Source organism: Anser brachyrhynchus (genome assembly GCF_964034855.1).
Source record: "Anser brachyrhynchus genome assembly, chromosome: 17".
Lineage (NCBI taxonomy): Eukaryota > Metazoa > Chordata > Aves > Anseriformes > Anatidae > Anser > Anser brachyrhynchus.
In genome coordinates this window covers 2,271,687-2,294,686 of record NC_137710.1, presented here as the reverse complement: position 1 = coordinate 2,294,686, position 23,000 = coordinate 2,271,687, and the positions used below count along the sequence as shown (strand labels likewise).

The window sequence follows — 23,000 nt, the reverse complement described above, 5'->3', positions numbered from 1 at the left end:
CCTGCAAGTCTGCTACGACTGACTTGGTTTCACAGCAGGAGGTGTGAGGGGGGCACACACACAAGACAGCAGCAGCACACGACAGAAACACATGGCGAAGCTTACCTGATGCTAAATAAAACAGCTTTTGATCCAAAGGGGAACGAATGGAGAAAACATTAGAGAGAGAGACTGGTAAAACAAGACACAGACGATAAGTAGGTCAGTTTTTAAAACTTTTTTTATTTTTTAATTTTTTTTTAAGTTTTTATTTTATATTATCTACAAAGTAAAAGTTTTCTTAACTTAAAAGTTACATCACTGTCTCACGATAGTGATTATCTCATCAAACGTGATTTATAAATAATAATTCATCAGTTTGACGATTAGAATTTTTTTTTTTTTACTGAACCTGTTTCAAGTTTAGTTAGAAGTAAAAGGGATCTCCAAGTCTTGATTTTTAGTGATAATAGCAGCAAGAATCACTCTTGTTACTTCTTTTGCTAGCTGATGAGTTCATAACTTTGAAGGGTCATTAAAAAATAAATAACTTCCAGTTTTCAGCAAGCAGAGTTGGGGCACTTGCAGGACTCAGATACAGTGCATGGAATTATGGAATAGCCCACAAGTTCCTAAATGCCTCTACTCAGTCCAAATCTCTCCCACTGCAAGATGAACTGTTAGCATTCCTAGTGGATGTTACAAGAAATCAATTTTTTTTTTTTTAAACAAAATAAAATGAAATTCTAGTTTTCTGTGCTTCCAGTTGGCAGAAGCAGTAGAAGGAGGGTATTTGGCCTACAAAAGGTATCCAGCCTTTCAGTTATTCCAGATGAGCCTTACAACTGCTGTTGGTGGTGGGCTTGTACTGTAAAAAAAAAGTTCAAATGTAAATAATAAATTGGCAAGCCACACAACAGTTTGCTAGTAAAGTGGTCACAGGACAACTACTGAGCTGAACTTTTTTTTATTATTTTTTATTTTTATTTTTTAAGAACAAAACAATACTCTGCATATCAAGATGTCCTTTGGATATTTTTTTCTCCTACCTAAACCCTCAGAAAGCATCTTTGTTCTGCTCACACATTCCCCAAGAAACAAAATCAGGTATCTAGTTCACTAGAAAAGTTTAGAGGCTGTTTGAAAACAAATAATAATAAAGAAACCTAGGCAACGTTTAAATTTAAAGTGGAAAGAAGTCACACAGCATCTACTTTTCCCCCAAAGTAAAGCTGCAGAATGTTACTCTGAATTAAATAGACTTCAATTGTCATTTTACTTCGGTCATTAGAAGTCTAACAGCACTACCCCCGAGCAACATTTTCACTCCTATCCTGAAGTCAAATCGCTATAAATTTAATAAACCCCCAGATCGTTATGAACAGGCTACACAGACAGTCCATCCCCCAAGGCAAAACCACGGCAAAACCTGGAAGAATACAGTCCCACAGCGCCAGTGTCTGCATAGTTATCCATTTCTGTACTCAAGCTACAGAGAAACGAGGTCTTTGCTAAATTAGCTAAATCTCGCATGCTTACCTAGGCATTTGGGCTGGCAAAGTATAAATGCTAAATGCAGAAATAGCCTGCCTTCAGCAGCCTGCCACTCTAAAAGGACATCTTCAGCTTTTTTTTTTTTTTTTTTAACGTTTGTTTGTTTGTTCTTTTCCCCAAATCTGGTTTGTAACAGTCCTCCTCACTACTGTGACCTGGCTCAGTTAAGGTGCAGGTCTCCCGGGCACACACTCCTCACCTGAAGGGTGCGTCATATAGGGGAAATGTGTTGTTGTCGAGACTGGAATGGGCTGTAGTGCACTTTGAGCGATGGCGGCTTGGGGACCACCAGGTGGCTGTGTCGTCATTAGCATCATTGGAGCATGGGCAGTTGGGTGAGAAGGAACCATTCCTGACTGTACATGAGCCTGAAACAAAGAGCTCTTTAGTATAATGGTCACAAGGAGGCATCACTCCTGGCCACATGACTATCAAGTTTTCTCCAGCTGTACCAGTAAATCCAGAGATTTACTCCATTTTAACTAGATTAGCTACTGGGATTAAGTCAGAGATCTTAACACAAAAATAACAGCTAAAAAAAAAAAAAGGGCTCAAATCCTCACTGCTGGCTCTGAGTAACATTCTCAATTTTAGCAATTTGGACAGTGCACACTGGGAGAGCCTGACAGCGTTAAACTGTGGGATATTTAAAAAAAACTCAGCAACAAATCTTCAAAAACATTATTGTTAGTAACCTAGATCAAAGCACTTCCTATGCAGAGAATGCACCGGGTACAGATCTGAACTTCACACGCACTAGAGGTCTGGCATCCCATCCTCGGCTTCTCATTACACAACTCCACATTCTTTCATGGCTCCCTGCCCTAGAAACCACTCTCCGGTGACCTGTGCCTGCACTATCTTTCATCTAAGCAGTCATTCTAAGATGAGTGATTTCATCCCTTTATACTGTTAGGTCAGCTTTGTTCTGTTTCCAGTTAAGCTCATCACAGTTAAGGTCCTTGAGTAATCTAAGCAATCATAGTTAAGTCTCAGCAGAAAAAAGGAGATTAATCTTCGTTATGGCTGATCACCTTCTGGCAAACAAGTTCAGTAACTTGTCAGTTGGCTTCTTTAGCTCAGAGTGGTTCAGAACTCTAGAGATTGTCAATTGTTTTAAAAATCTGGTAAGCACTAGTTTCTTAAAAGCACAAAACATTAAGGAACTCCTAGAGCTTTCGGTCAGTTTGTCTTGGAAAAAAATGTATTTGCATCTAAGGTTTGCTTTGTCCTTCTACCATACCCCATTAACAGGGCACTACGGTGCAATAATCGCAGCCTCACAAGTTTCACAGGCCAGTAAAGACAAATAGCAGGTAGTGGCTATAATTTTATTTCTTAAAGACAAAAGGGTTATTTGACTCATCACAGACATTTCTCAAACTCTTTATCAGACTTACACTCTATTAATAGCACTCGAGAAGCCTTTAAAGGCAGGAACTGCAATTCAAATCTCACTCTTGCTCTAAAAAAAGGCTTAGAAGATAAGGCTGTGAAACAAAAATACCTTTCAGGATCAGCACCATTTTTACTTTGACAAACATGCTATTATAGCAGCCAAAACTATAAAGCAGCTATTCATATAGCAGTTGTATTCAGTACAGACACAAACTGGATAAAAACTTCTGCTGTGGCTCAAACGCTTTACAAATTGGAAGCTGACAGTACTTTGTAATGAATTTTCAAGTACTGTTTCTCAAGTGAGATATATCTAACAGCTCGATTCATCTGATAACCTAAAGGGAAATTCAACTGATCCCCTGTGTTAGCCGAACTGAATTTCCTACTACATATTTCACAATGGTGCTCGGCAGTTGGAAATCGCACTACTGAGAAGCTATTAAATCCAGTGATTAGTTTCCTCACCATGGAATAATTACACGCATTTAAAACTTCTTACAGAACTGTAGTTATTCCTTCATTAGAAAATTTTGAGGGAACTACTTCATTTCAAAAAAAGTCAGCCTGGTACAAATATTGTGGATTATGGATTGTAGTTTTCATCCTAAAAAATTACAGCAGAAAAGACTGCGTAAGTCAAAAATTAAGGATAAAGCAGGCTTTGCCTGTGATTGTTAAAAAACCCTGACTAAGCAGTCAGTTCTGACTAAAAGTTGCATCTGATTTCCTTTAGCAAGGTTTGCTGATGAAGTGCTTGGCACACGGAAGGAAGACAATGGCCGCATCTACAGCGCAGGCAGGGGCCTGGCCACAGTGTGTACAGCACAGTTCCTCTACGGGTTTACCTTCAAGTTGACTTTGAAACAAACATGTTTCACATTTCAAGGCACAGCACTGAACATGCCACTCACCCACAAGCTTCCAAGACCCTTCTGAAGGGCTACATGCGGTATTCCAAGGCATCTTGAGAAGCTCTACAACCTAGGCATTCACACCAGTGCCATCATGCCAGAGCAGAGCAATAGCTCGTTTAAGCAGAGAGTCTTGCTTCTGGCAGAAACCAGAGCCTGGGAGGATGAGGCAAGGTGCTACAATAGCAGTAGTCAAGTTTGGACATCCTCTTTGTCCTCCCACAGTACAAAAGCAGAGAAATTAAAAGCCTACTGGAATTAAAAAGCTAAAAACTCAACATCAGTAAAAACAACTCTTAAAACAGCTACTAATTAGTTTGCTTAACTGGCCGTGCCAGGAACCAAAACAAAGGTTTTACCAGAATTCAGTAAGGGACTGCACACCTATCAGACTAACCTCCCTACCCACTAGTTAGTCTTGCTATCCCAAACTACTGTTAGCCTGTATGAGAAGGCGTAAGCCAGATACCAAGTACTTATCTGAAGATGCAATTGTGCAGGCAAATTACTGATGAACTGTCCGCTCCTTGACAAAGCTCACTAAATCCATGAGATTTAGTAAACATCAGAAAATCTTTGTAACGCTGCTTTACATGGAGCTCTTGATTAATCAGTCATGTGCTTCCCTTCCCAAAATCCTTTTTTTCAGTGAGTTGACCACAAGAGAGCAGTTAAGAGAAATGGATTTCTGATCCTGAAGCAAAGACTGTAGTTAAGTTGCCCGACAATCGTTGGGGTTCTCCTGCAATACATTTAGATCCACACAGACACACACACACACGGTTTTCTCTTTCAGCAAGGATTGTCTTGCAATCATCTGAACTGAATCTCACCTATCTCCCATTGCAGTGCAGCCTTATTACTACCCAGTAATCCTTCGTAATATCCTTTACTGAATGTACTTGTGTGAATTCGGCTACAGCGCAGAGCCTACAACTGCCACCAAAAGCAGCAGTTCAGCTTTCTTCCACTCAGTTCTCGCCTCCGACCCTCCTGCGCGCCAGCTCTTCCTGTGATCATGCAGTGAACCCGAGTAGTGAACTGATTTGACTGAGAAGCAGCCTAAAATAGGGGTAGGGGGGGCACGCTTCAGTTGAATCACGTCCCCAGTCTGGTTTGCTGCATGGCCAAACAGTCCTGTGAGCAGAATGGTGGGGCAGGACAAGAATGGGAGTCGGAACTGGGAAGAGAGCTCAACTTCTTTCGGTAGCAGTGCCAGCTTAAGATGTCTTCATTAAACTACAGTTGTAGATGCACTGGGTGTTGGAAGCTGAGGTCCAAATATCTTGTAAAATTCTAAAAGAAAGGCAATGTACAGACAGAAACCTAAAGTAACACAACAGGTAGGTTTGCGCTGAGAGGTGACAGAATGGAAATCACTTCAGCAGGCCCAACTGTCCTATCTGTGTGGCATTAAGACATTTAGTCTTGAAGGTTGTTAAACTGTGTTTACCTGGGGGACATGGGCCATGTGTGGCGGATTGGTATATGCAGGTTGAACATGGGAGGGATGAATGGTGAAGACTGTTTGTTGTGCTGTAGGAAAACTATTTTGTGGAGACTGCGTATTGGAGCCTGGCGTCATGGAAGGTGGGGTTGGAGCTAGACCTGCGTGGTAAATTGCCGACTGCTGTTGTGGGTTTGCCAGGTGGAGTGCCTGAGCAGCCTGGTGCTGATGATGCTGCAAAAAAAGATAGTACATCAGTGAGGTTTACGTTACGGTCTAGAAGTGAGACATTTATTCTGGAAACTAGTGTAAGAAAGGCTCGCACAACTCCTGATATTCAATCTTTTAAGTGGCAAATCTAAGGATCACCGAATCTATGGTGACAAGAAAACTCACTGCAATTCCTCCAAGCTCATTTTTCTCCTTGCACTAGAGAGTCGTGTGAGCAGGAGCCTGGAAAATACATGTGTTGACCAGAACCGTGGCTGCCAGGTAAAAACAAGGAGACCCTGAAGCCTGGAAGCTGGATATACTTCACAGCTACACTTGGAGCAGCCCAAAGTCATTACCAGTAGGTAGCTATGGCAGGCAGCATTATCACAAGTACTATTTTGTTTTCAGCTGCCTGCCTTTGAGGAAATACAAATCAAACACTTCTCAGCATTATTCTTCTTCTTCTAATTCTGACTCCACTCACATTACGCTGTGACAAAATGATAAGCCTTTCTTAATCGTAACATGAAAACAAGCTGTACATCATCCCCCATGAGGAGGGAGAAATGAATGGTTAGGCTCAAATGCTGGCCATTGCTAAGGAAAAGGGACTGACAAAAGCTTTCCTCCTAGCTTATCTAACAAATTATGCCATGGGCCTACAACATTTGAGTCCTGGCCGTTGCAAGCAGAGAAGAACGAGATGGTATCTCTCTGCTTCCTCCCTCCTAGAAAGCATGGGAATCTGGACAATTCCTGCACGAGATCCACCACGTGCTGGTGGTTTGGGCAACTGCTCCCATCATTTTTCCTCTCAAGAAATCAATAGATCGATGCGAAGTAACAGATTGATGCAATACCTTCCAGTAGGGTGTGTTAAGTACAATTTAAAGACATTCACTCCATTAAGCTGTTACCTGCACGGGGCTAGGAGCAGGGTGGCTTCCAGCATGTTGGCTTTGCTGCTGGCCAGTTGGTGTGGCAGAAGGCTGAGGATGCGGAGGATGCGGATGCAGGGTAGCATTAGGGTGGGCATACTGCTGAGCAAGTGAGCCAGTGGAAACTAGGATGAAAAAGAAGAATATTTAACAACAGATACAAAATATACACCTCATCAAGTCACCATCTGCACTTGAAGATTTCACTATACCTCTAGCACGCTGCAAGAATATTCCCTCCCCCTTCTAAAAAAAATTTATCTTGCAAATAGCTGAGTATCTTACCTTGTGTTCATGTAGTTTGATTTTGCAGGGAAGTCTATAAATAACCATAATTAGACAGTTCATCTTCCCTAGTTTGACAATGCAACAGATACTACATATAAGAAAAGTGGTATTTCATCTTTTTTTTTTTTTAAATAGGCCAGTTTGAAATATCAATTTTATAATTTCCATACAATTTAGTTTTTTCCTGAAATATACTTTAAAAAGCTGTTACAAGCCATTTTTATTTCCACCATCCAAAAAATTATTTGGCCTTATACCTGGCTAACCTCACCATGCTACTCTTCTGGAAATTGCTCACAGTACAGTCCATGTAAAGTACACGCATTGCATGTATACTAAAGAGCTACAGGGACACACACAGAACATACATAACAGCTGAGACACCGAGACTCCTGGAGTGTCTAATTTTTGCGGAAGCCAGTATCTTGCACTAAAATATCTTTCCTTTCCCCTCGAGGCCAATTACAGTACTTTTCTGGATCACCACCATTCTGTGAGCTTCTCAACACTGCCATGAAATTCTTAATTTCTTGAAACGGTAGCAAATAAGGTATGAAATTCCATAAAAGGGAAAAAATATAAAACTCACACAAGTGAAAAACCATCTGTTGCTATAGCCATACCAGTCTCCAACAACAAACCAGTATCAACAAGCCCCTGTCTGAGGAGTCCTGCCCAGTTTTGCTTCAAAACAGGCCACACTGAATTACACCACCCCCTTTTTTTTTTTTTAATCTGAAGGAATCTAAAAAGGTATGAAAAGCCGTAACAGCAAGACTTCCTTTAAACACAAAGCATGCAACTAGAACGCAAGACCCTGAAAACAAATGAAGATGCGCTGCCTATCCCCTCTGTCACTTTTAGATCTCGTGCAACAACCAGCACACAGCCTGCTCTTACACTTCTGCACAGACAACGTGCACTGCTCTTCCCAGCACCGCAGCTCAGAACAGCGAAGCTAGCTTTGCTGACCATATTGTTGAGACAAATAATCAAAGCAAACTATCAACCTGCTCCTGAGCCTGCTCCCTGCACGTGCTCCTTAGTTGATCACGTACGTTTTTGTCTTTCTGACCACAGTTAATCGCTGCTCACTACGGGGTTACAGCTTCTTTCATGGGGATTGTAGTACATGAGAATTTGAGGGCCGATGAAGCGCCTTTCTGCAGAGTACTTTTAGAAGTGCTTTTGTTTGTTGTGTTGTTTGCAAGGTAGAGTGTTTTGGTAGCATTTTCTTCCTTTAGTAAACAAACCCTAAAGGCAGGGCACGGGGAGTAACTTCAAGTGCAACTGGTGTTGCAGCCACCTTGCCTGCATGTTCCTGACTAGGGAGATGTAGTGCCTCGCGTTTGCAAGCAGCTCTTTGCTGCAGCTTCTGAAGAGCTTCGCTATGTTGGGTTCTACATTCATGAATGCACAGGACTGCCTGAACACATATAAAGGATGAAAGACAAAACGGGTGGAGAAAATGCACAAAGACGTAGCTGTATCTGAAAGCACAATACCGTGGACCAAAAGCAAGTCTCAGCAACCACGCTGTGCCTTGGCACACCACCATCCCGTGCAAATACTTGCTTTCCTCCAGTCTGGCTTGCTATAAAGCTTACAAATACTACTGCTAAAATATTCAAACTCACTCGAAAGTATGCATACAGTATCTTTTTGCCTAATTGCGATTTTTCTCCTTGTACACGTCATTATGAAGGTTTCTCCTTTTTGAAATAACTGCTTACCACATTTAACTTAATCCCACCCAGCTGTCTTGAAACTCTACTAAACCTTCACTGAGCCAATAGTCTAACAGCTTCAGGCCATTAATGATGAATTTCATATACATTTGTAGCCCTAAATTCTTGCACAGTAGTGTACTTATGCATGACTATACTCATACATTATCAGCATTTCTGATTCAGGGACGTTTTTGGAAACACCTCCATATTTTCAATGGGCACTAGCTGAACTATTCATCTTCTGCCACAAAGATCACTTTGTTACACTTCCAAATGCAAGGAAAGTCATTGTTTTTTCGTATCACTACTAAAATTTATTTTGCAGCAGCATCTGCACCACGTTTGTATTTTATACAGCTTCCAAACATCGCTCCTTCTTACAAAGGCTACCTGAAAATTATCAAGAGACACCGATGGTTTTCACATTATGAAGTCTACTGTTTCCTACAGTAAGAAAATTTCTTAACCTCATTAACATTCAACACTCTGAAGAAGGCCAGAAGTTATTATCTCTGTCAAAGTAATAGAAATAAATGCAGAGAGGGATTCACTTGTTTGCCAAAGGGCATGCTACCAGAAATCTGCCTTCCTCAGCTCTCGTTCCGCTGCCTCAGCCACAGAGTTGGCATGCCTGACTATAAACTGCCTTCAACCTCATTCAAGAGGTTTTCAAGTGTACGTGAAAATTAATTTCAAGTCGTAAGATATTCGAGGCTTCCCACATCCTGCCACACTACTTGTTAAGAGCCCCAGAATAATGTGGTACTCCCTGAAACCATTACTGCGATTCATCCTTCACTTCTTTATAGCCCAGAGAATAATAAACCAAGTTACTCTGAAGCAGATACATTATACAATGAAACCTCACAAGGAAGAATTTCACGGTCAGGAAACGAGTCAAACCGAGGAACAGTACCCCAAAGAACAGGGGAGGGGGTGAAGTGCCATAGCAGCAGCTTCCATAACCTTCTAATTTCTTCTATCCATAAGCTTTGCACACTGAATTTCAGAATTCATTCCTCTAGCTTCTCCTCCTCTCCCCCATTTTGTCTTTAGAAATTACCCCCCAATTAATATCCTCTCCAAATTCAGTTAAATCAAGTTCAGATGATGCTGCAAATTAAGTTTTAATAGTAATAATAAAAGTAGGTATTTTGACTCCTATCTACATCCTGGACAGATCCTGTATACAAATCAAGAGCGATTCAGGAAGAGCGGCAGCAGGTCTGAAATAGGTGCCCAGATCTATCTGAGCTCAAAACCAGCATTCAAACTTCGACTTTAGAAAAATAGAAGGATTTCCATGTTTAGCTGCTGCAATTAATAGTTCACAACAAATCAGTGAAATCTATGAGCTACTTAGTAAGCCTGTGAAAGAAGCCTTGCAAAACAGTCATGAGAAATTCACCTTCAAAGCCGTAACTAAAACATTTTTACTGCAACATTTTCCCTGTTCATGAAAACAGCTTGCTATGTGTATCAAATACCAAATGACATGAAAGGAGGGGGAAAAAAAATAATGAATAAAATCACAAATTATCCAACATTTCCCCCAGTGTCAGCACTTTGGAGATTTTCCAAATGGCCATCTTTCAACCAAGAAAGCACCGAGAAAGCTCTAGGAGAGGACAACTCAGTTCTGCGTAGCTCCTTGCTGTAAGGAACCCCAGCTCATTCCAGCAGAAACACACTGCTTCGCACCCATTAAGCTGGAAGTTCCTCTCCCCAAGAAATACTCCCTGAGCCACCCTGTTTCACTTCGTCTTTTTGACCAAGTCGTTTCCTGACATGAGATATTTAACTGACCTAACCTTGGGAGGGGACACAGTGAAGGTAAGTCATTCAGTAATGAAGTGAGCAAAAATATCAGATGCATTGAATTAATGAATTCAGCTCTACAAACATGCAGCCTATGTTTCTGAGAGGCAAACAAAAAAAGAAGTCAGCTATCAAACCCAGCAAAAGAGCTGAAATTAAGAGGTCAGAACAGCAGAAATCAAGCAGAACTCCCAGCTGCAAGGGTATATACAGAAACCATATCGTGTAATTTCTTATTTCCCTGGTAGGAATCTCAATGCTGCCAATGGTGGTCATCGTTGGTCATCATCCAAAGATGCACTGAAGAGCCTATTTTCAAGAACTGACCAGTGAACAAAATTCAAAACTATTGCCAGACCCAGTAAGATGGTGAGGATAACTACATTTAAAAGACCTGAATGGTAGGAAGCAAAGAAATAGCAATGTTTCTTTCATAATATAAACATTTACAGAAGGCATTTTACACAGGTATAGTGGACTTCACTCCAAAGATTATCCACTGAAGGAACGAGCTTCTTACAGTTATTTCAGTGCACCAAACCAAGATGCATGAAAACAGTACAGGTCAGCATCCTACAGCACTAGTTCACATAAAACCAGTTCTGCACAAGAAACACACAGGAAATCTTTTCCAGACGAGATTTTTGGAGAACAAATGGTATTTCTCACACCCCTCTTCCATCAGTTAGCTCAAAAAAAAAAAAACAAACCCCAAACCCACAACCAGAAGAGTGCCTGGCATAGGCTGCAGAGACTTGCAGATGGACCCAAGTCTCACTGCAGGACAGGAGCAAGCCTGAGACCGCAGTGCTCCTTCCCCACGCCTTGGCTGACAACTACAGCTCATCCTGCAGCCCCGCTGAGCCTGACTGCCCCAGAGGGCTCCCCCGAACACCAGAGGCAGTATTGCCGATGCTGGGGAGGAAGCGCCCGGTGCCACACACCTGCAAGGGGCCCTATCCAGTCACTCGTTGAAATAGCGACCAAGTACGGGGCTCGCTGCACGCCTCCAGTGACACCGCAGTAGCTGTGGGAAGCTTCCTTCGCCCTCGCTGCAGCTCAGGTTAATTCCTCCCAGGGGCTCAGCGCTTGAGCCACAGCTTTTTAAAGTGATGAGGCACAAGACGCTTCTCCTTTTAGGAAGTTCATTAACTCACAAAGTCTTAAAGTCCCATTTGGAACTCCCGAGGGAGTTGACCTCGGTTTTAAGCAAAAGTTGTCCGCACATAGCACTCATTTCTGGTTGCAGATGAAGAGACTGGGTAGTAATGATAAAGATTACTCAGCACATAAAATGCTGTTTAAAAAGAAAATTGACAAAAATCCGTTTCCTGTGGTACATTAAATCCGTTCAGCTTCACCTCCCCCCTCTACTGAAAGGAACTTTCCTGCATTTTCTACATGCTGGTTTGGTGCAAGGAAACTTGTTCCCTCGACACGTCCCATTCCTTTAACATCTGTTCTTTAGATAGTGCTTTTCTGTACAATCAAAATTAGTACAAAAAACCCAACTCACTGGCAAAGTAGAAAGAAGGGCCTGTCTCCTTGCTGTATGGTATTTTGGGACATGCTGAATTTGGGAAATAGAAAGGTAAATTAGCCTCTTGCCGTGTGCATGCTTCCCGTCTTCTGGAAAGGTCAGCGTCTTTTTTTCTTTCCCTTTTTTTTTTTTTTAAATATATCGTAGAATCATGCAGATATTTTTATTTACTTAGTTGATATTAGGGTTGGATATTTAGTTTTTACAACTGAGCGGAGATGAAACAATACAAGTCTCAGGTAAGCCTTCCTTCTAAACTCTGATAACTGAGGTCTTCAGTTCTTAATTTAGTATTAACATGAAAATAAACTTTATGTCAATTCGCAATCTATTACAACACACTGTAACAAGAAGGTTAAAGCGTAATTACATTAAACAACAAATCGCCCCCCTTGCTTTTTCAACTGTGTCACTGTCATTCTTAACAGTTCCAAGACACCTTTGGTGACTGGTTCACTCTTAGTCCCTGGAGAATCCTTTGAAGTTTATATTATATCCACCATTGTACTATCAGGGTAATAGAATTTACTCTACTGCTGAGACAGAAACCAGATAAAGTTAGAGACAATACCAGACCAGTAAAACATATGCAGAAGGGAAAAAAGGAAGGGAGAACGGGGACAGGAATGAGAGCACAAAAAACAGGAAATGCATCTGTATAAAACCAAGGCCTGGTTTTACACAAGTTTCTGTTTGCTTTTGTTTTTAAACACAAACGTAAAGTTTTTCAGAGGACTCCGGTTATCTAAAACCATAGGCAGTTCAGCAGCTACGTGGTAAAACTAGCCGGCATTAATTGTCACAGGGAAATATCCACCCTCAGCTTAGATGACCAGGTTTTCTACCAACACCACGGGACAAGTTTGTGTCTGTGCGACATAGAAACGAGCAGTGAAACTGCAAACCGCGGCCAGCGAACTCGACCAGAGCCGCGATACTCGCGTCATGGATCACGCAGAGCCAACGCTTCCCAGAAAGATGTTACGTTCTGAGCCTACGTGCACTTCAGCAGGGTGAGAGCAACAACCCGGTGTTAAGGTACGTGCGTGTGGCAGCTAAAGGTGTGTGTACCGCTCCGCTCCAGCGGAACCTGCAAAGCTTTCCTTGGTAAGGCCATCTAAACGGCTCGCATCTCCAGAAGTTACAAGTCAAGGTGCAATAGGCATTGGTTGGTGGGAAGAGAGATGGTTGTCTGAACACCGTCCTTCCCCACTGTGTTCTGAGGGGGGGGGGGGAAACCAGTGATTTAAACGCTCCTCTGCCGTGCGTTCAGGTGGGTCTGCTGGTGACCACGCTGCTTAGCTACTCTGCTTCTCTGGAGCTCTCGTCAGCAGTTTGGGAAGCAGAAGCAGGCACCGTAATGACTGGCAAAGAAATCCCAGAAGTGCAGAAATATCCCATTAAACAGCATTGGACAAAAATATTTTTCTTGCGACTGGAGAAGTGCAGATCAACAAGTGTAAGTCACTACACGTATTTGGAATTGAGGTATCTCCTCACGAGACAGAAGGGAAAACAAAACCCAAGCTCTTGGCAGTGAGGGCACTTGGCTTAACGGATCAACAAGCATTTCTCTTCACTGACAGGCAGTTACTGCTCGCCACAGACATTCACTTATCCCAAACCATTAAGGGAGATGGAGTTCCAGATCTCATGAGAAAACGCTTCACACCTTCAGAATACCTCATAAGCAGTGCCCCCCAACCCCCGCGTCTCAGTGCGGTTGTCCTTGTAGACATCTTCTTTCTACCACATGCACAGGGAAAAAATTGAGTGAATTTTGCAAGAATTATCTCAAAGGAAGCACCGGTACCTTGAAGGACAAAAGGACACTGTAACCCACTGAATCCTGATATGAACAGGGGGAGGGAAGTCAAAGAATAAAAATAAAAATAGATCAGATTGCTATTTTAAAGAGCCAAAGGGAAATCTGAGAACTTGCTTGAGCCAGTGCTCCAGAAATCAAAAGCAGCAGCAGTTGTTATAGGAAGTTGTTATTCTGGATTTTCAAACTGCTTTAACAAGAGGACCAGATTAGATTCAGAATCAGTGTGTGTTGGTATATTTAGTTCAGAGATACCACGGATAAACTCAAGATTCCCAAAATACCGAACGTAAGTTGTGAACACTCCCTCGTATTACCATTCAGAACTACCTGTCGCTCGGTCAGATGGGAACAATTCGAGCACGTTGCTCCTCATTTACTACATAAGACGCATTCATCTATCGCCTTCGGCAAGTCTACATTTTTTCCAAGCAGTCACATATTGATAAACGGAAGCTGAAGTTAATATCTTCTAGATGGACACATTTTAAGGAGAAAAATCAGCCCAGGCAAGGTCTTCAAGTATTCAGCACATGAAAGCCTTGCAAAAAACTGGGAATTGAGACAGCGATACACTACACCAGAAGCCATTTCACGTGTAGCCAACTGTAAACTTTGCAGGTTAAGAGTGCGTTTGAGCCAATTCATGGTCACTAGGCAATACACATATTCACACACGGCAAGAACATACTCTTAAAAAAAGTGTCTCGTATGGAGTTCGTGATCCTACTGGGTTGAATATTTTCTATAAACAAGAATTTCAAGCGCTTGATCATTTACTGGGAAGGTGGGAGAACGTTTAGAAGAGCCACCAAGTAGCTACTTGAAAGAACACAGAAGGACATGCAATTTCTGTAAATTGGGTGCTCTTGGAAAAGTAACATTTAAATTACATGGAAGGAAATACTAAAGAATTCTCAAATTTTGACCCAGCTTAGCTGTGTGTACCAGTAGGTAGTCACCTACCTACAACAGATAAGCTACAAAACCAACACAAAGTGAAAACTGTTGACTTAGAATATCAGTGGGAAAAAAAATATGCAGACATCCGATCAAAGCTAAACAAGGGAATGGGCTTACACTTCAATGCTGCAGAACCCAGTGCTTACAGAAGATAAGGATGGTGCACAATGGGAAATCGCTAGGAAGTAACAAGCAAACATTTTGAATGAAGTCTCACATATTCTCTCATGTCTAGTTTTATTTTAATCATGATTTGAGAGAAGGGTTTTCACCAATAAAGGTCTGAAAGCCTTTGATCATTCACTTAATCAGAATTCTATTTAATCTAATGAAAAAGCAAACAGAAGATCTGTTTACATGGACACCTCAAGCACAAGAGTTGAAAAGATCAAAGTAATACAATTAGCAAGGACCTGTGAGAGAAGGACTTAATCTCTAAGAGTAACTTCCATTTCAGCTTCATCACAAATGAGCTGAAGCGTTCTTTCTCCAAGTGTTAAAACAGGCCTCTGTTATTTTTGTTTCTTAACTATGAAACCACACTACTGCAGAGACCTGACAGGATGTTTTCAGATGGGTAAGACACCGACTTGTTTAAATCAAAATTAATTTCACGCTAAACTTTAAATTTTGTTTTTAGCCTCGTTAAGTTTTCGTGACACACCATGGACTTCCATTAAGTAGCAGCGTAAAACTAAGCACCGGAAAACATACAAAGATGTCTAAAGGTACAGAAAATCTTTTATTAGAATCTAAGTCAATAATATACGTGACCCAATAAAAGTCTTCCTCAGATGCTGTAACAAGTATTGAAATGCCATGTTTTCAAGAGACCATCTGTCTTTTTGACATTTTATGACAATTTCCAAGCCTTCTAGCAACCTTGATTCTACCTATTTCAATAGCATGTTTTGCAGCGAGGTTTTTCCTCCGAATTGGGCATTACTTTATCACACATTTATAATGCTTTAGAAGTTCTTCACATTATAGTTTGTAACAAGGTAACCCACATTTTCAGCATTTCACTGTAAGTGAAATATGCTCGTCTGATAATGCTGGAGACTAATTTTCAAAGTCAAAGCAATACACGAGTTATTTCATAGACTTAATTCTTGACTTACCAAAAAAGAAAGGTAAGCAACACAAGTTTTATTTTGCTCAGACAGAAGTGTTCATACTGTTAATAATGCTAGTAGTATCATAAAGACAGCATTTCACTAGTTGTCAGAACTAAAGTCAAGTTTTGAAACTGAGGTCATAGCCTTGCGGTAAAACCAGTCCTACTTATAAACAAGAAACAATCAAGGGATGTTGTGTCAAGGGCATCAAGAGAACTTGAACGAACTTCTTTCAGCAGATATTCGTTAGCAGCTCCCAGCTTGAAATTTCATCTTGGTCACTGGCATCCTACTGAAATCAGCATACTTGAGTTTTCATTTTAACCAGGTGGCTCAGTTTTCAACGCTTTGCTCATCATCTTATGATATATAAACCACATCTACTGGTGTAATCTGAATGATACCCATATTTGAAGCTCGAGATTAAATATATCCCTGCACAACGTAAGAACTTAAAAAGTTACATATAACACAAAACGTTTCCTACCATACATAGCATGCGTCTGTTCATGCGCACCATACTGTGTTGCAGAAGAAGATACTAAACCAGGCTGTGCATGTGTTGGTGGTGCCATCATTCTAGCGTTGCCCTGTATTACAGGGCTATAAACATGAGGATGCTGCATTCAACAAAAATAAGAAAAACAGACAGTTAATTGGAGGGTCATTACAAGAAACTAGTCTGATCTAAACAATAATTGCGTATTTAGAAACAGCAATAGCTTGGCCTTACTAAAACGCAGAGCAAACTAAAGATCTCATAGTACAACAATTATCCCTGTTGTTTCTAAAAACGAAAGGACATTTTCTGCAGTGGGCTAGAAACTGACAAAAACCACCAGCATATCTTATTTCTGCCATTCTAATATCATCATTATATATTTACGCAATTACATATGTGTATTTATAAAAGCCCTTGAAGTATAAATAGTTTGTTTTTAGAGAGCATAACTAGGAGATGCCCTGCCCATGACCTAAAAGGAATTGCCCCAAAAGCTAAAAAGGTAGTACCAATAACAGGTATCAATAACAAGTGACAACTTCTAAACTGACTGTAGAATTTGTTACAGGCTTTGAAGCACATTACAACAGCAAGTACATGACTGGAGACAATATGGTATTTAGGACTGAGCCACTTAATTATTAGACTTATCGCATCTACTAAACAGACTCTTACCTGAGACTGGTAGTGTGGCACATGCTGCACAAGAGGCTGGTTAGGAAACTGTTGGGGACTATACGCAACATATTGTGTTGAATAAGCAGGTGGCGTAGCTACAATTGGAGGGCCTGCAGCTGAGGCAGGATGCATCATGGTGCTCTGATGATGTTGGTCTTGCCGTTGCTGTGGCATATTTGGTACTACAAAGCAAAGAGCACCTCACATTAGAAACACGGGATGAAGAATGTTAGTCTTCCTGAAAGGTTTTACATTACAGCATCAATGTGACCAAGTAGAACATCCTCGCCCCTCAACCTTAAACCACTTAGAGCTCTAGCATTAGAGCTCTATCAAAAAGAAGTTCATCAAAAAAAAAAAAACACACGTTTGATTTTCATCACTGCCTTTTTGCCACGTATATGGCCACAAACTCAGGCCTGCTTTTTTTGTGAAAGAAGGAAGGTGCAGGGAGAAAAAGACTGACAAGAATCAAGAACAGAAGAGAGAGGTTATACCAGGATACCTACATTACTCGGATTTGATCCTGTCCCCTTCAAAAGGCTTAATTTATCCACTATCAGAACTACTCAGCAACTGCTCCGTCAACTGGAAAGCTGAGTCTGTTAAAATTACTTGTGCTCATGGCTGAGGAGAATAGAATAAAGGTCTCCATGCAGCTGCAGTATGAGGTATTTGCATCTTTTAAGCTCTATGCTATCCCTCAGGATAGCCAAAAACATTTAGGTTACAGTCAACACTGAAGGGGACAAATCAACTTATAGGGAGAAAAGGAATAGGAATAATTAGAGGGAGGAGAGATTAAGAGAGCAGAGCACTGCAGTGTGGGACTACCTGAGCTAGCCTGGTAAGAAGACCGACTGAACCACAGCGGCGAGGCACTCTCAGAACAGACTAATTTAGCCTACTAAGCAACAGGGCGTGATAGTTCAAGGTGAGCTCCAGCTTGCTGCAGTGAGACTGCAACTAATAACTACGCTAACTCAAGCACCTGTAAAGTCCACTGCAGCGTGCAATGTTGACAGACCCCTTAGAGAGAGGAAAAGAGGGAAACGTTGAAGATGTCAGGAAATTCACTCAATAATGATCATGTTTACGCTGCAAATCAATAGAAAAAAGTAAATACGGGGCGCAACTTGAACAGGGTAAAGGCACTGAACTTTAACACAAGCAGCTCCTTCAGGCCTATGCTGCACACAAAATGGACATATGGAGGAAATAATGACACTCAAGAAAGGAATTCAGAACAGGAGAACAGCCTCACAGAGCAAGCGAGTAGACAGCAATAGACTTTTGATTAAAATAATCAGTATTATCAACCACAAGATTTCATGAGTCAGGCCACAGTAAAGTTAGTGCGTTTCAAAATAGAAATACATTACAAGTTTTTGTCTTCCCTACTTTCATAAAGGCTACTTGTTTATTTCTAAACAGCAGAACTGCTCTTTTAAACAATTTCCTCTTCCAGTGACTGGAGCTGCAGCACTGGAATCTATCATCATGAGACGCTGTGTAATATTGCAAGAAAGCATGCACTGCGTAGAATTAGACCATTATTTGAAACATGACTATGAAAAAAGACCATCATTTTTCTGCTCCTACACTGCACTGCAGAGATGAGAGTGCATCCCACCACACGTTCGCATCAACACGGCCACAGGTGTCACTTGTTAAAAATGCGGTATTGTTAGTCCAGCTGTTCGGCTACTGTTGCAGAAGGAATACAAAAGAACAAACTGGAACCAGCAATAAGCTCTTTGCAGAAGAGTAACAGCACACTCTTTCTGAAGAAAGAGATTTTTCTTGTTGACAAAAATACCCCGTGAAGGCACCATTCAGGGCTCTGCTGCACACCAGTACAAAGCAGTTCCCTTTTTAACATTTCTGTAACACTTACAAAGTATAGGAGAAATCAGCTTACCCAAGTGTTCCAAGTAACAGACCTTTTCCAGTTTGTCAAATCAAATTCCAAAACAAGCAACGCCACGCTACTCAAACTTATGATTTGAGCTGCGTTAGCTTATCTGGAAATGCCTAAGTATTTCCACTTAGTTGCCTTTATTAAAAATAGTATTTAAAATATCAATCAACATGGATTAGAAAACAATCATTTGTTATTTTATTCATGCTGCATGCAGACTAAGAACCAAACAGGCAGTATTATTCTCACCTTTACCTGCTCTATATGTCTTGGCTTGGTTCACTGGCATGGGCGTCATGGGAATAGGATACAAAGGCTGAAACAGAAGCAGGAGTTTAAGCTATGATATTCTTTTAAAAAGTGTGTGTATGCATGTGGCTGTTTGTTGGGGTGGGGGCCCTGCTCAGCTGTGATATGTTTTACTCTGAGCCAATAAAAAAAAAATCATTAGCCTCTAATGATATTAGAAGCTATTTTTTCTCTAAACTTTATGGTCATAATTAGGTGACAAACATTACAGATTATCATGATAATCAGAACTCTCTGCTATGCAAGTCTCCCCTGTGAAATGAGTCGCAACAGGAGTTACCATATCCTAGCTTTCAAACTCTTTCCAGAGGCAACTCATACAAATGTAATGCTAGATGTTAAAATATTTACAAGTTCAGTTCTTCACCAATGTCATATACGCTACTAGAAAAGAATCACTGTTACTAAAACCAAGCCAGTAACATTCTAGTGCATCTATTTTAACATTAGGAAAGATGCACAATGGCAGTCTGTAGATATTTGTTGGCTCTTTCAGCGTTTTATCCTAAGATTCAAGTCTCACAGAAGTTTCTTTAGGAGGAATTCTTGTGACCTTTTGCAAGCTGATCACTAAATTACTTATTAAAGCATTTTGGACATACTGGGTATTTTCTTAACACATTATGAGAGCAAAGTTAGCACAAGTTTTATCCTTCCCCCAAACCCCAAACCTTCCACCACACAGTTAGGATTGTTAGCCACAAATTTTTAATCACCAGCAACCATTTGGTCCATAAGGAAAGGAAGAAACACTCCAGACTTCAAATATGGTTTAGTGAACTTTGCCTAACCTATGGTATTTTCTTCTACCACTGTGATTAAGTCTGAATGTACAAACAACCAAGACCATATGGTTTGCAACAACCAGTCGAGTAATGCTAGTATTGCTACTTCAAGCAAAGTATTAAATCAGACAGCTTTATAGCAGAGTTAGATTTGAAATCCTAGTAATCTCTGCAACAACCGGAAATTAGTGGGACGCAGCTGGAAGCTAAGGACAAAAAAATGGTTGCTTAAAACTTAAGAAAGTAAGGCTATGCTTGGAGCACTGGGGAGGAATTCTGCACAGATTCACAACAAATATGAGTAACAGCTGTTGGAATTTACAAGTGTTTGAGACTATTATGCTATGTAGATTGAAAGACCACTGGGAAAAGTCGTTATTTACATAGCTAAAACTGAACAACAATGTAATTGTGCCCATATTTATGACAGTGATACAGACAGTACTGTGCCACTGTCTTAACTGAGATCTCCTATGTCTCCCCAGTTGGCTGACAATCATCTGAAAAGCGTAAACGAACTGACATTACATGCTGCACTTTACCTGCACGCCTGGACTCACTGGAACTGGGTACATCATATTTGGTGCAAAACAAACAGGCTGAGTGTACACTGGAGTTGGCTGCTGATGACCCACCATGGAAGGGCTAGGTTGAGCTTGCGGACGAGGGGAGGTTGGTGTAGTAGAAGGCTTCGGCTACAAACAGAGTTCAGCAATGCATATGCAAGATTAGCTTGACCATACTCCAAGTAAAAGCCTTTGAGTGGATCTTTATAAGCAGTATGAAATAACTTACTTGAGCAAAAGATCGAGGGTTGAACTCTTTTGCATTAGGATTAAGTGTTGATTTTCTAACTTGCCTAAACATGAAGAACAACAAAAAAAAAGATGTTCAGCATTATTCTTTTACGAGCATATCTGCAGAATGCCTAAACAATTAAAAAATTAAGATATGAAATGCCTCATTTCCATCTGCAAGGCAGATTTTTGAGAACTCAAATATACATATATACAAAAAGTCCTGTTTACTGACAGCATTCTTACTATACTCATCAATAAAGTTTTCCTGCCATTGGTGTTTCAGCTTACATGAGACAGGAAAACATTTAAATAAGCATTTAGATACCAACTAGGCATTGAGAGGACCAAAGTGCTACATGCACTTCTACCACTGACTCACGAGATGACTTTCTGCATAGGCACATCATTTGTTTTTTTCTCTGTATAACTACGAGAAAACTTACATTGACCATACCAACATTAAGATATTACATGTTCATAATAGCTTTTTTCTACACACAATTAAATGCTAATAACAGATTTGCTTATTCTAAAAGGCAGAGTTACTCACTCAGAAGTATCCTTCTTCTCTTCTTTATCCTCTTTATCTTGTTTACTTCCAGGCCCAGATGTCTGTACACCTTGTGAAGTTACCTCAGGCCCTCGCTTTTGCTCAGAATTATTACTTATTGATGGAGAAATACTTGGACTATTAGGTTTGCTACTGCCACCGTTAGAGTTAGTATTACTGCCAGTTTCTATGCTAGATTCTTTAGGGGTCGATTCTGTCTTTTCCTTAACTACATCTCTTGGTTTTTCACCTTCTCGTGTTTTATTTAGCAGCTGATCCACTGCATCTGAAGAGGAACTCGACTGTAACTGAAAAAAAAACCCAAGGTGTATATTCATTAGATTGGTATGCAAAACTAGGAGACGATCTAATGCTATCTCAGAGTAAGATACAGTCCCATAGGCCTTAATCACCTGGAAATGACCTTTTCAAACATACATTTCCATTTCTAGTAGGAAAAAAAGAATCTACAAGCACTGATAATGTTTTAAGCCTATACTGTGCAAGAAGCTGAATTATTCAGATTCGACTGACCTAAACGTTGACTAGGAAGTGACAGGAAAGCTTAAGACAACCCCTTGGACTCAGCCCCCCTCCATGTGATTTAACAGCAACTCTTGAAAAGCTGACCTGGTTTAGTAAACAATTATAACCTGGAAATGTGCAATGGATCAGCAGATACTTGTCTTCAATTTTCATCAGCAAAACCCTCCATTAAACTTTGAAACACGCACTTCCATACGGAGCATAAATGCATTAATTATTTGTACCTATCAACCACACAGGTTTTGAACAACATCTTCAGTGTACAGTATTTAAGTCAAAATACACACCTGTGCATTAGGCAATTGTACAAACAAGACTTAGCATTGAATTTTAGCATCAATTCTCATGGACATTTTCATAAATCGAACACAAGTTTTAAGGACCCGTTTTCCATTAACACATGCAATGTATTCATCAAAGTAATCTGCACAAGAGAACTACAATACATTAAGTTAACACACATAGAAACTTACCCTAAAGTCATTCTTAAATTTCTTTAAATCGTCAATCTGTTTTCTATGTTCTGAAACAATTGGAGAGACACCTGCCGAATATAAGACCACAATTGTCCAAGCATTTCTAATTCAGGTTTTTATATACAACCCCCACATCTCTAAATTTGCAAAAACATGGCATTTGCATATCTAGAAGTGAAATACAGCTATACCACTTCATCTGTGAGTTGGTATAATCCCACGAACTACATGTATGAGCACACAAAAATACTCTGAAAACATGGCATTGCATAACTGCCACATCTATAGTTCTAACGCATCATACCAAGACAGAAGCGCTGAGATACAGGGACTGCAGAACTCAGATGCATACAAAGAGGCACACAATAAAACCCTCAAAACATAACATGCCAGTGTTCCAGTAATATCAATTAAAGGTGAAACACTAAGGTGTCCAGGGTGTATATTAAAAAAAACACTTTGAGAGGAGGAAATAGATAAAATAAATAAATGCAAACATCATCCACATAAGCACCTCTGTACTTCAGGTCAATGAAATGAGTCCATGAGTCCAACACTTAAAATTGCAGCTGTCTCTTCAGAACTGCATGATCAAATGCTCCTTACAAATTATCAAAACAGATTGCCTCCAAGTCTTCCTTTAAATATTAACTAAACTAGTCAATATAGCAGGTTTAGCACTTGGAATCCTATGTTACTCAAGTACTT

General features: G+C 40.5%; 1 protein-coding gene across 16 annotated transcripts in view; it reads right to left on the bottom strand.

The window, feature by feature from the left end:
• Positions 1 to 205: 205 nt before the first annotated feature.
• The window catches only part of ATXN2 (ataxin 2), a 51,208-nt gene continuing 28,413 nt past the window's right edge, over positions 206 to 23,000 (bottom strand). For 5 of the 16 annotated variants that reach the window (XM_080559360.1, XM_080559371.1, XM_080559375.1 and 2 more), the window contains 11 exons: positions 22,290 to 22,360; positions 21,271 to 21,578; positions 20,716 to 20,779; positions 20,463 to 20,615; positions 19,076 to 19,142; positions 16,903 to 17,087; positions 16,213 to 16,345; positions 11,796 to 11,849; positions 6,423 to 6,568; positions 5,299 to 5,526; positions 206 to 1,901 (listed from right to left, as the gene is read on the bottom strand). In XM_080559360.1, the coding sequence (XP_080415486.1) occupies positions 1,698 to 1,901; positions 5,299 to 5,526; positions 6,423 to 6,568; positions 11,796 to 11,849; positions 16,213 to 16,345; positions 16,903 to 17,087; positions 19,076 to 19,142; positions 20,463 to 20,615; positions 20,716 to 20,779; positions 21,271 to 21,578; positions 22,290 to 22,360 (1,613 nt within the window). In that variant the 3' untranslated portion in view covers positions 206 to 1,697. The remainder of the gene's footprint in view (positions 1,902 to 5,298; positions 5,527 to 6,422; positions 6,569 to 11,795; positions 11,850 to 16,212; positions 16,346 to 16,902; positions 17,088 to 19,075; positions 19,143 to 20,462; positions 20,616 to 20,715; positions 20,780 to 21,270; positions 21,579 to 22,289; positions 22,361 to 23,000) is intronic. The other 11 variants (XM_080559373.1, XM_080559362.1, XM_080559365.1 and 8 more) reach the window with 7 other exon arrangements.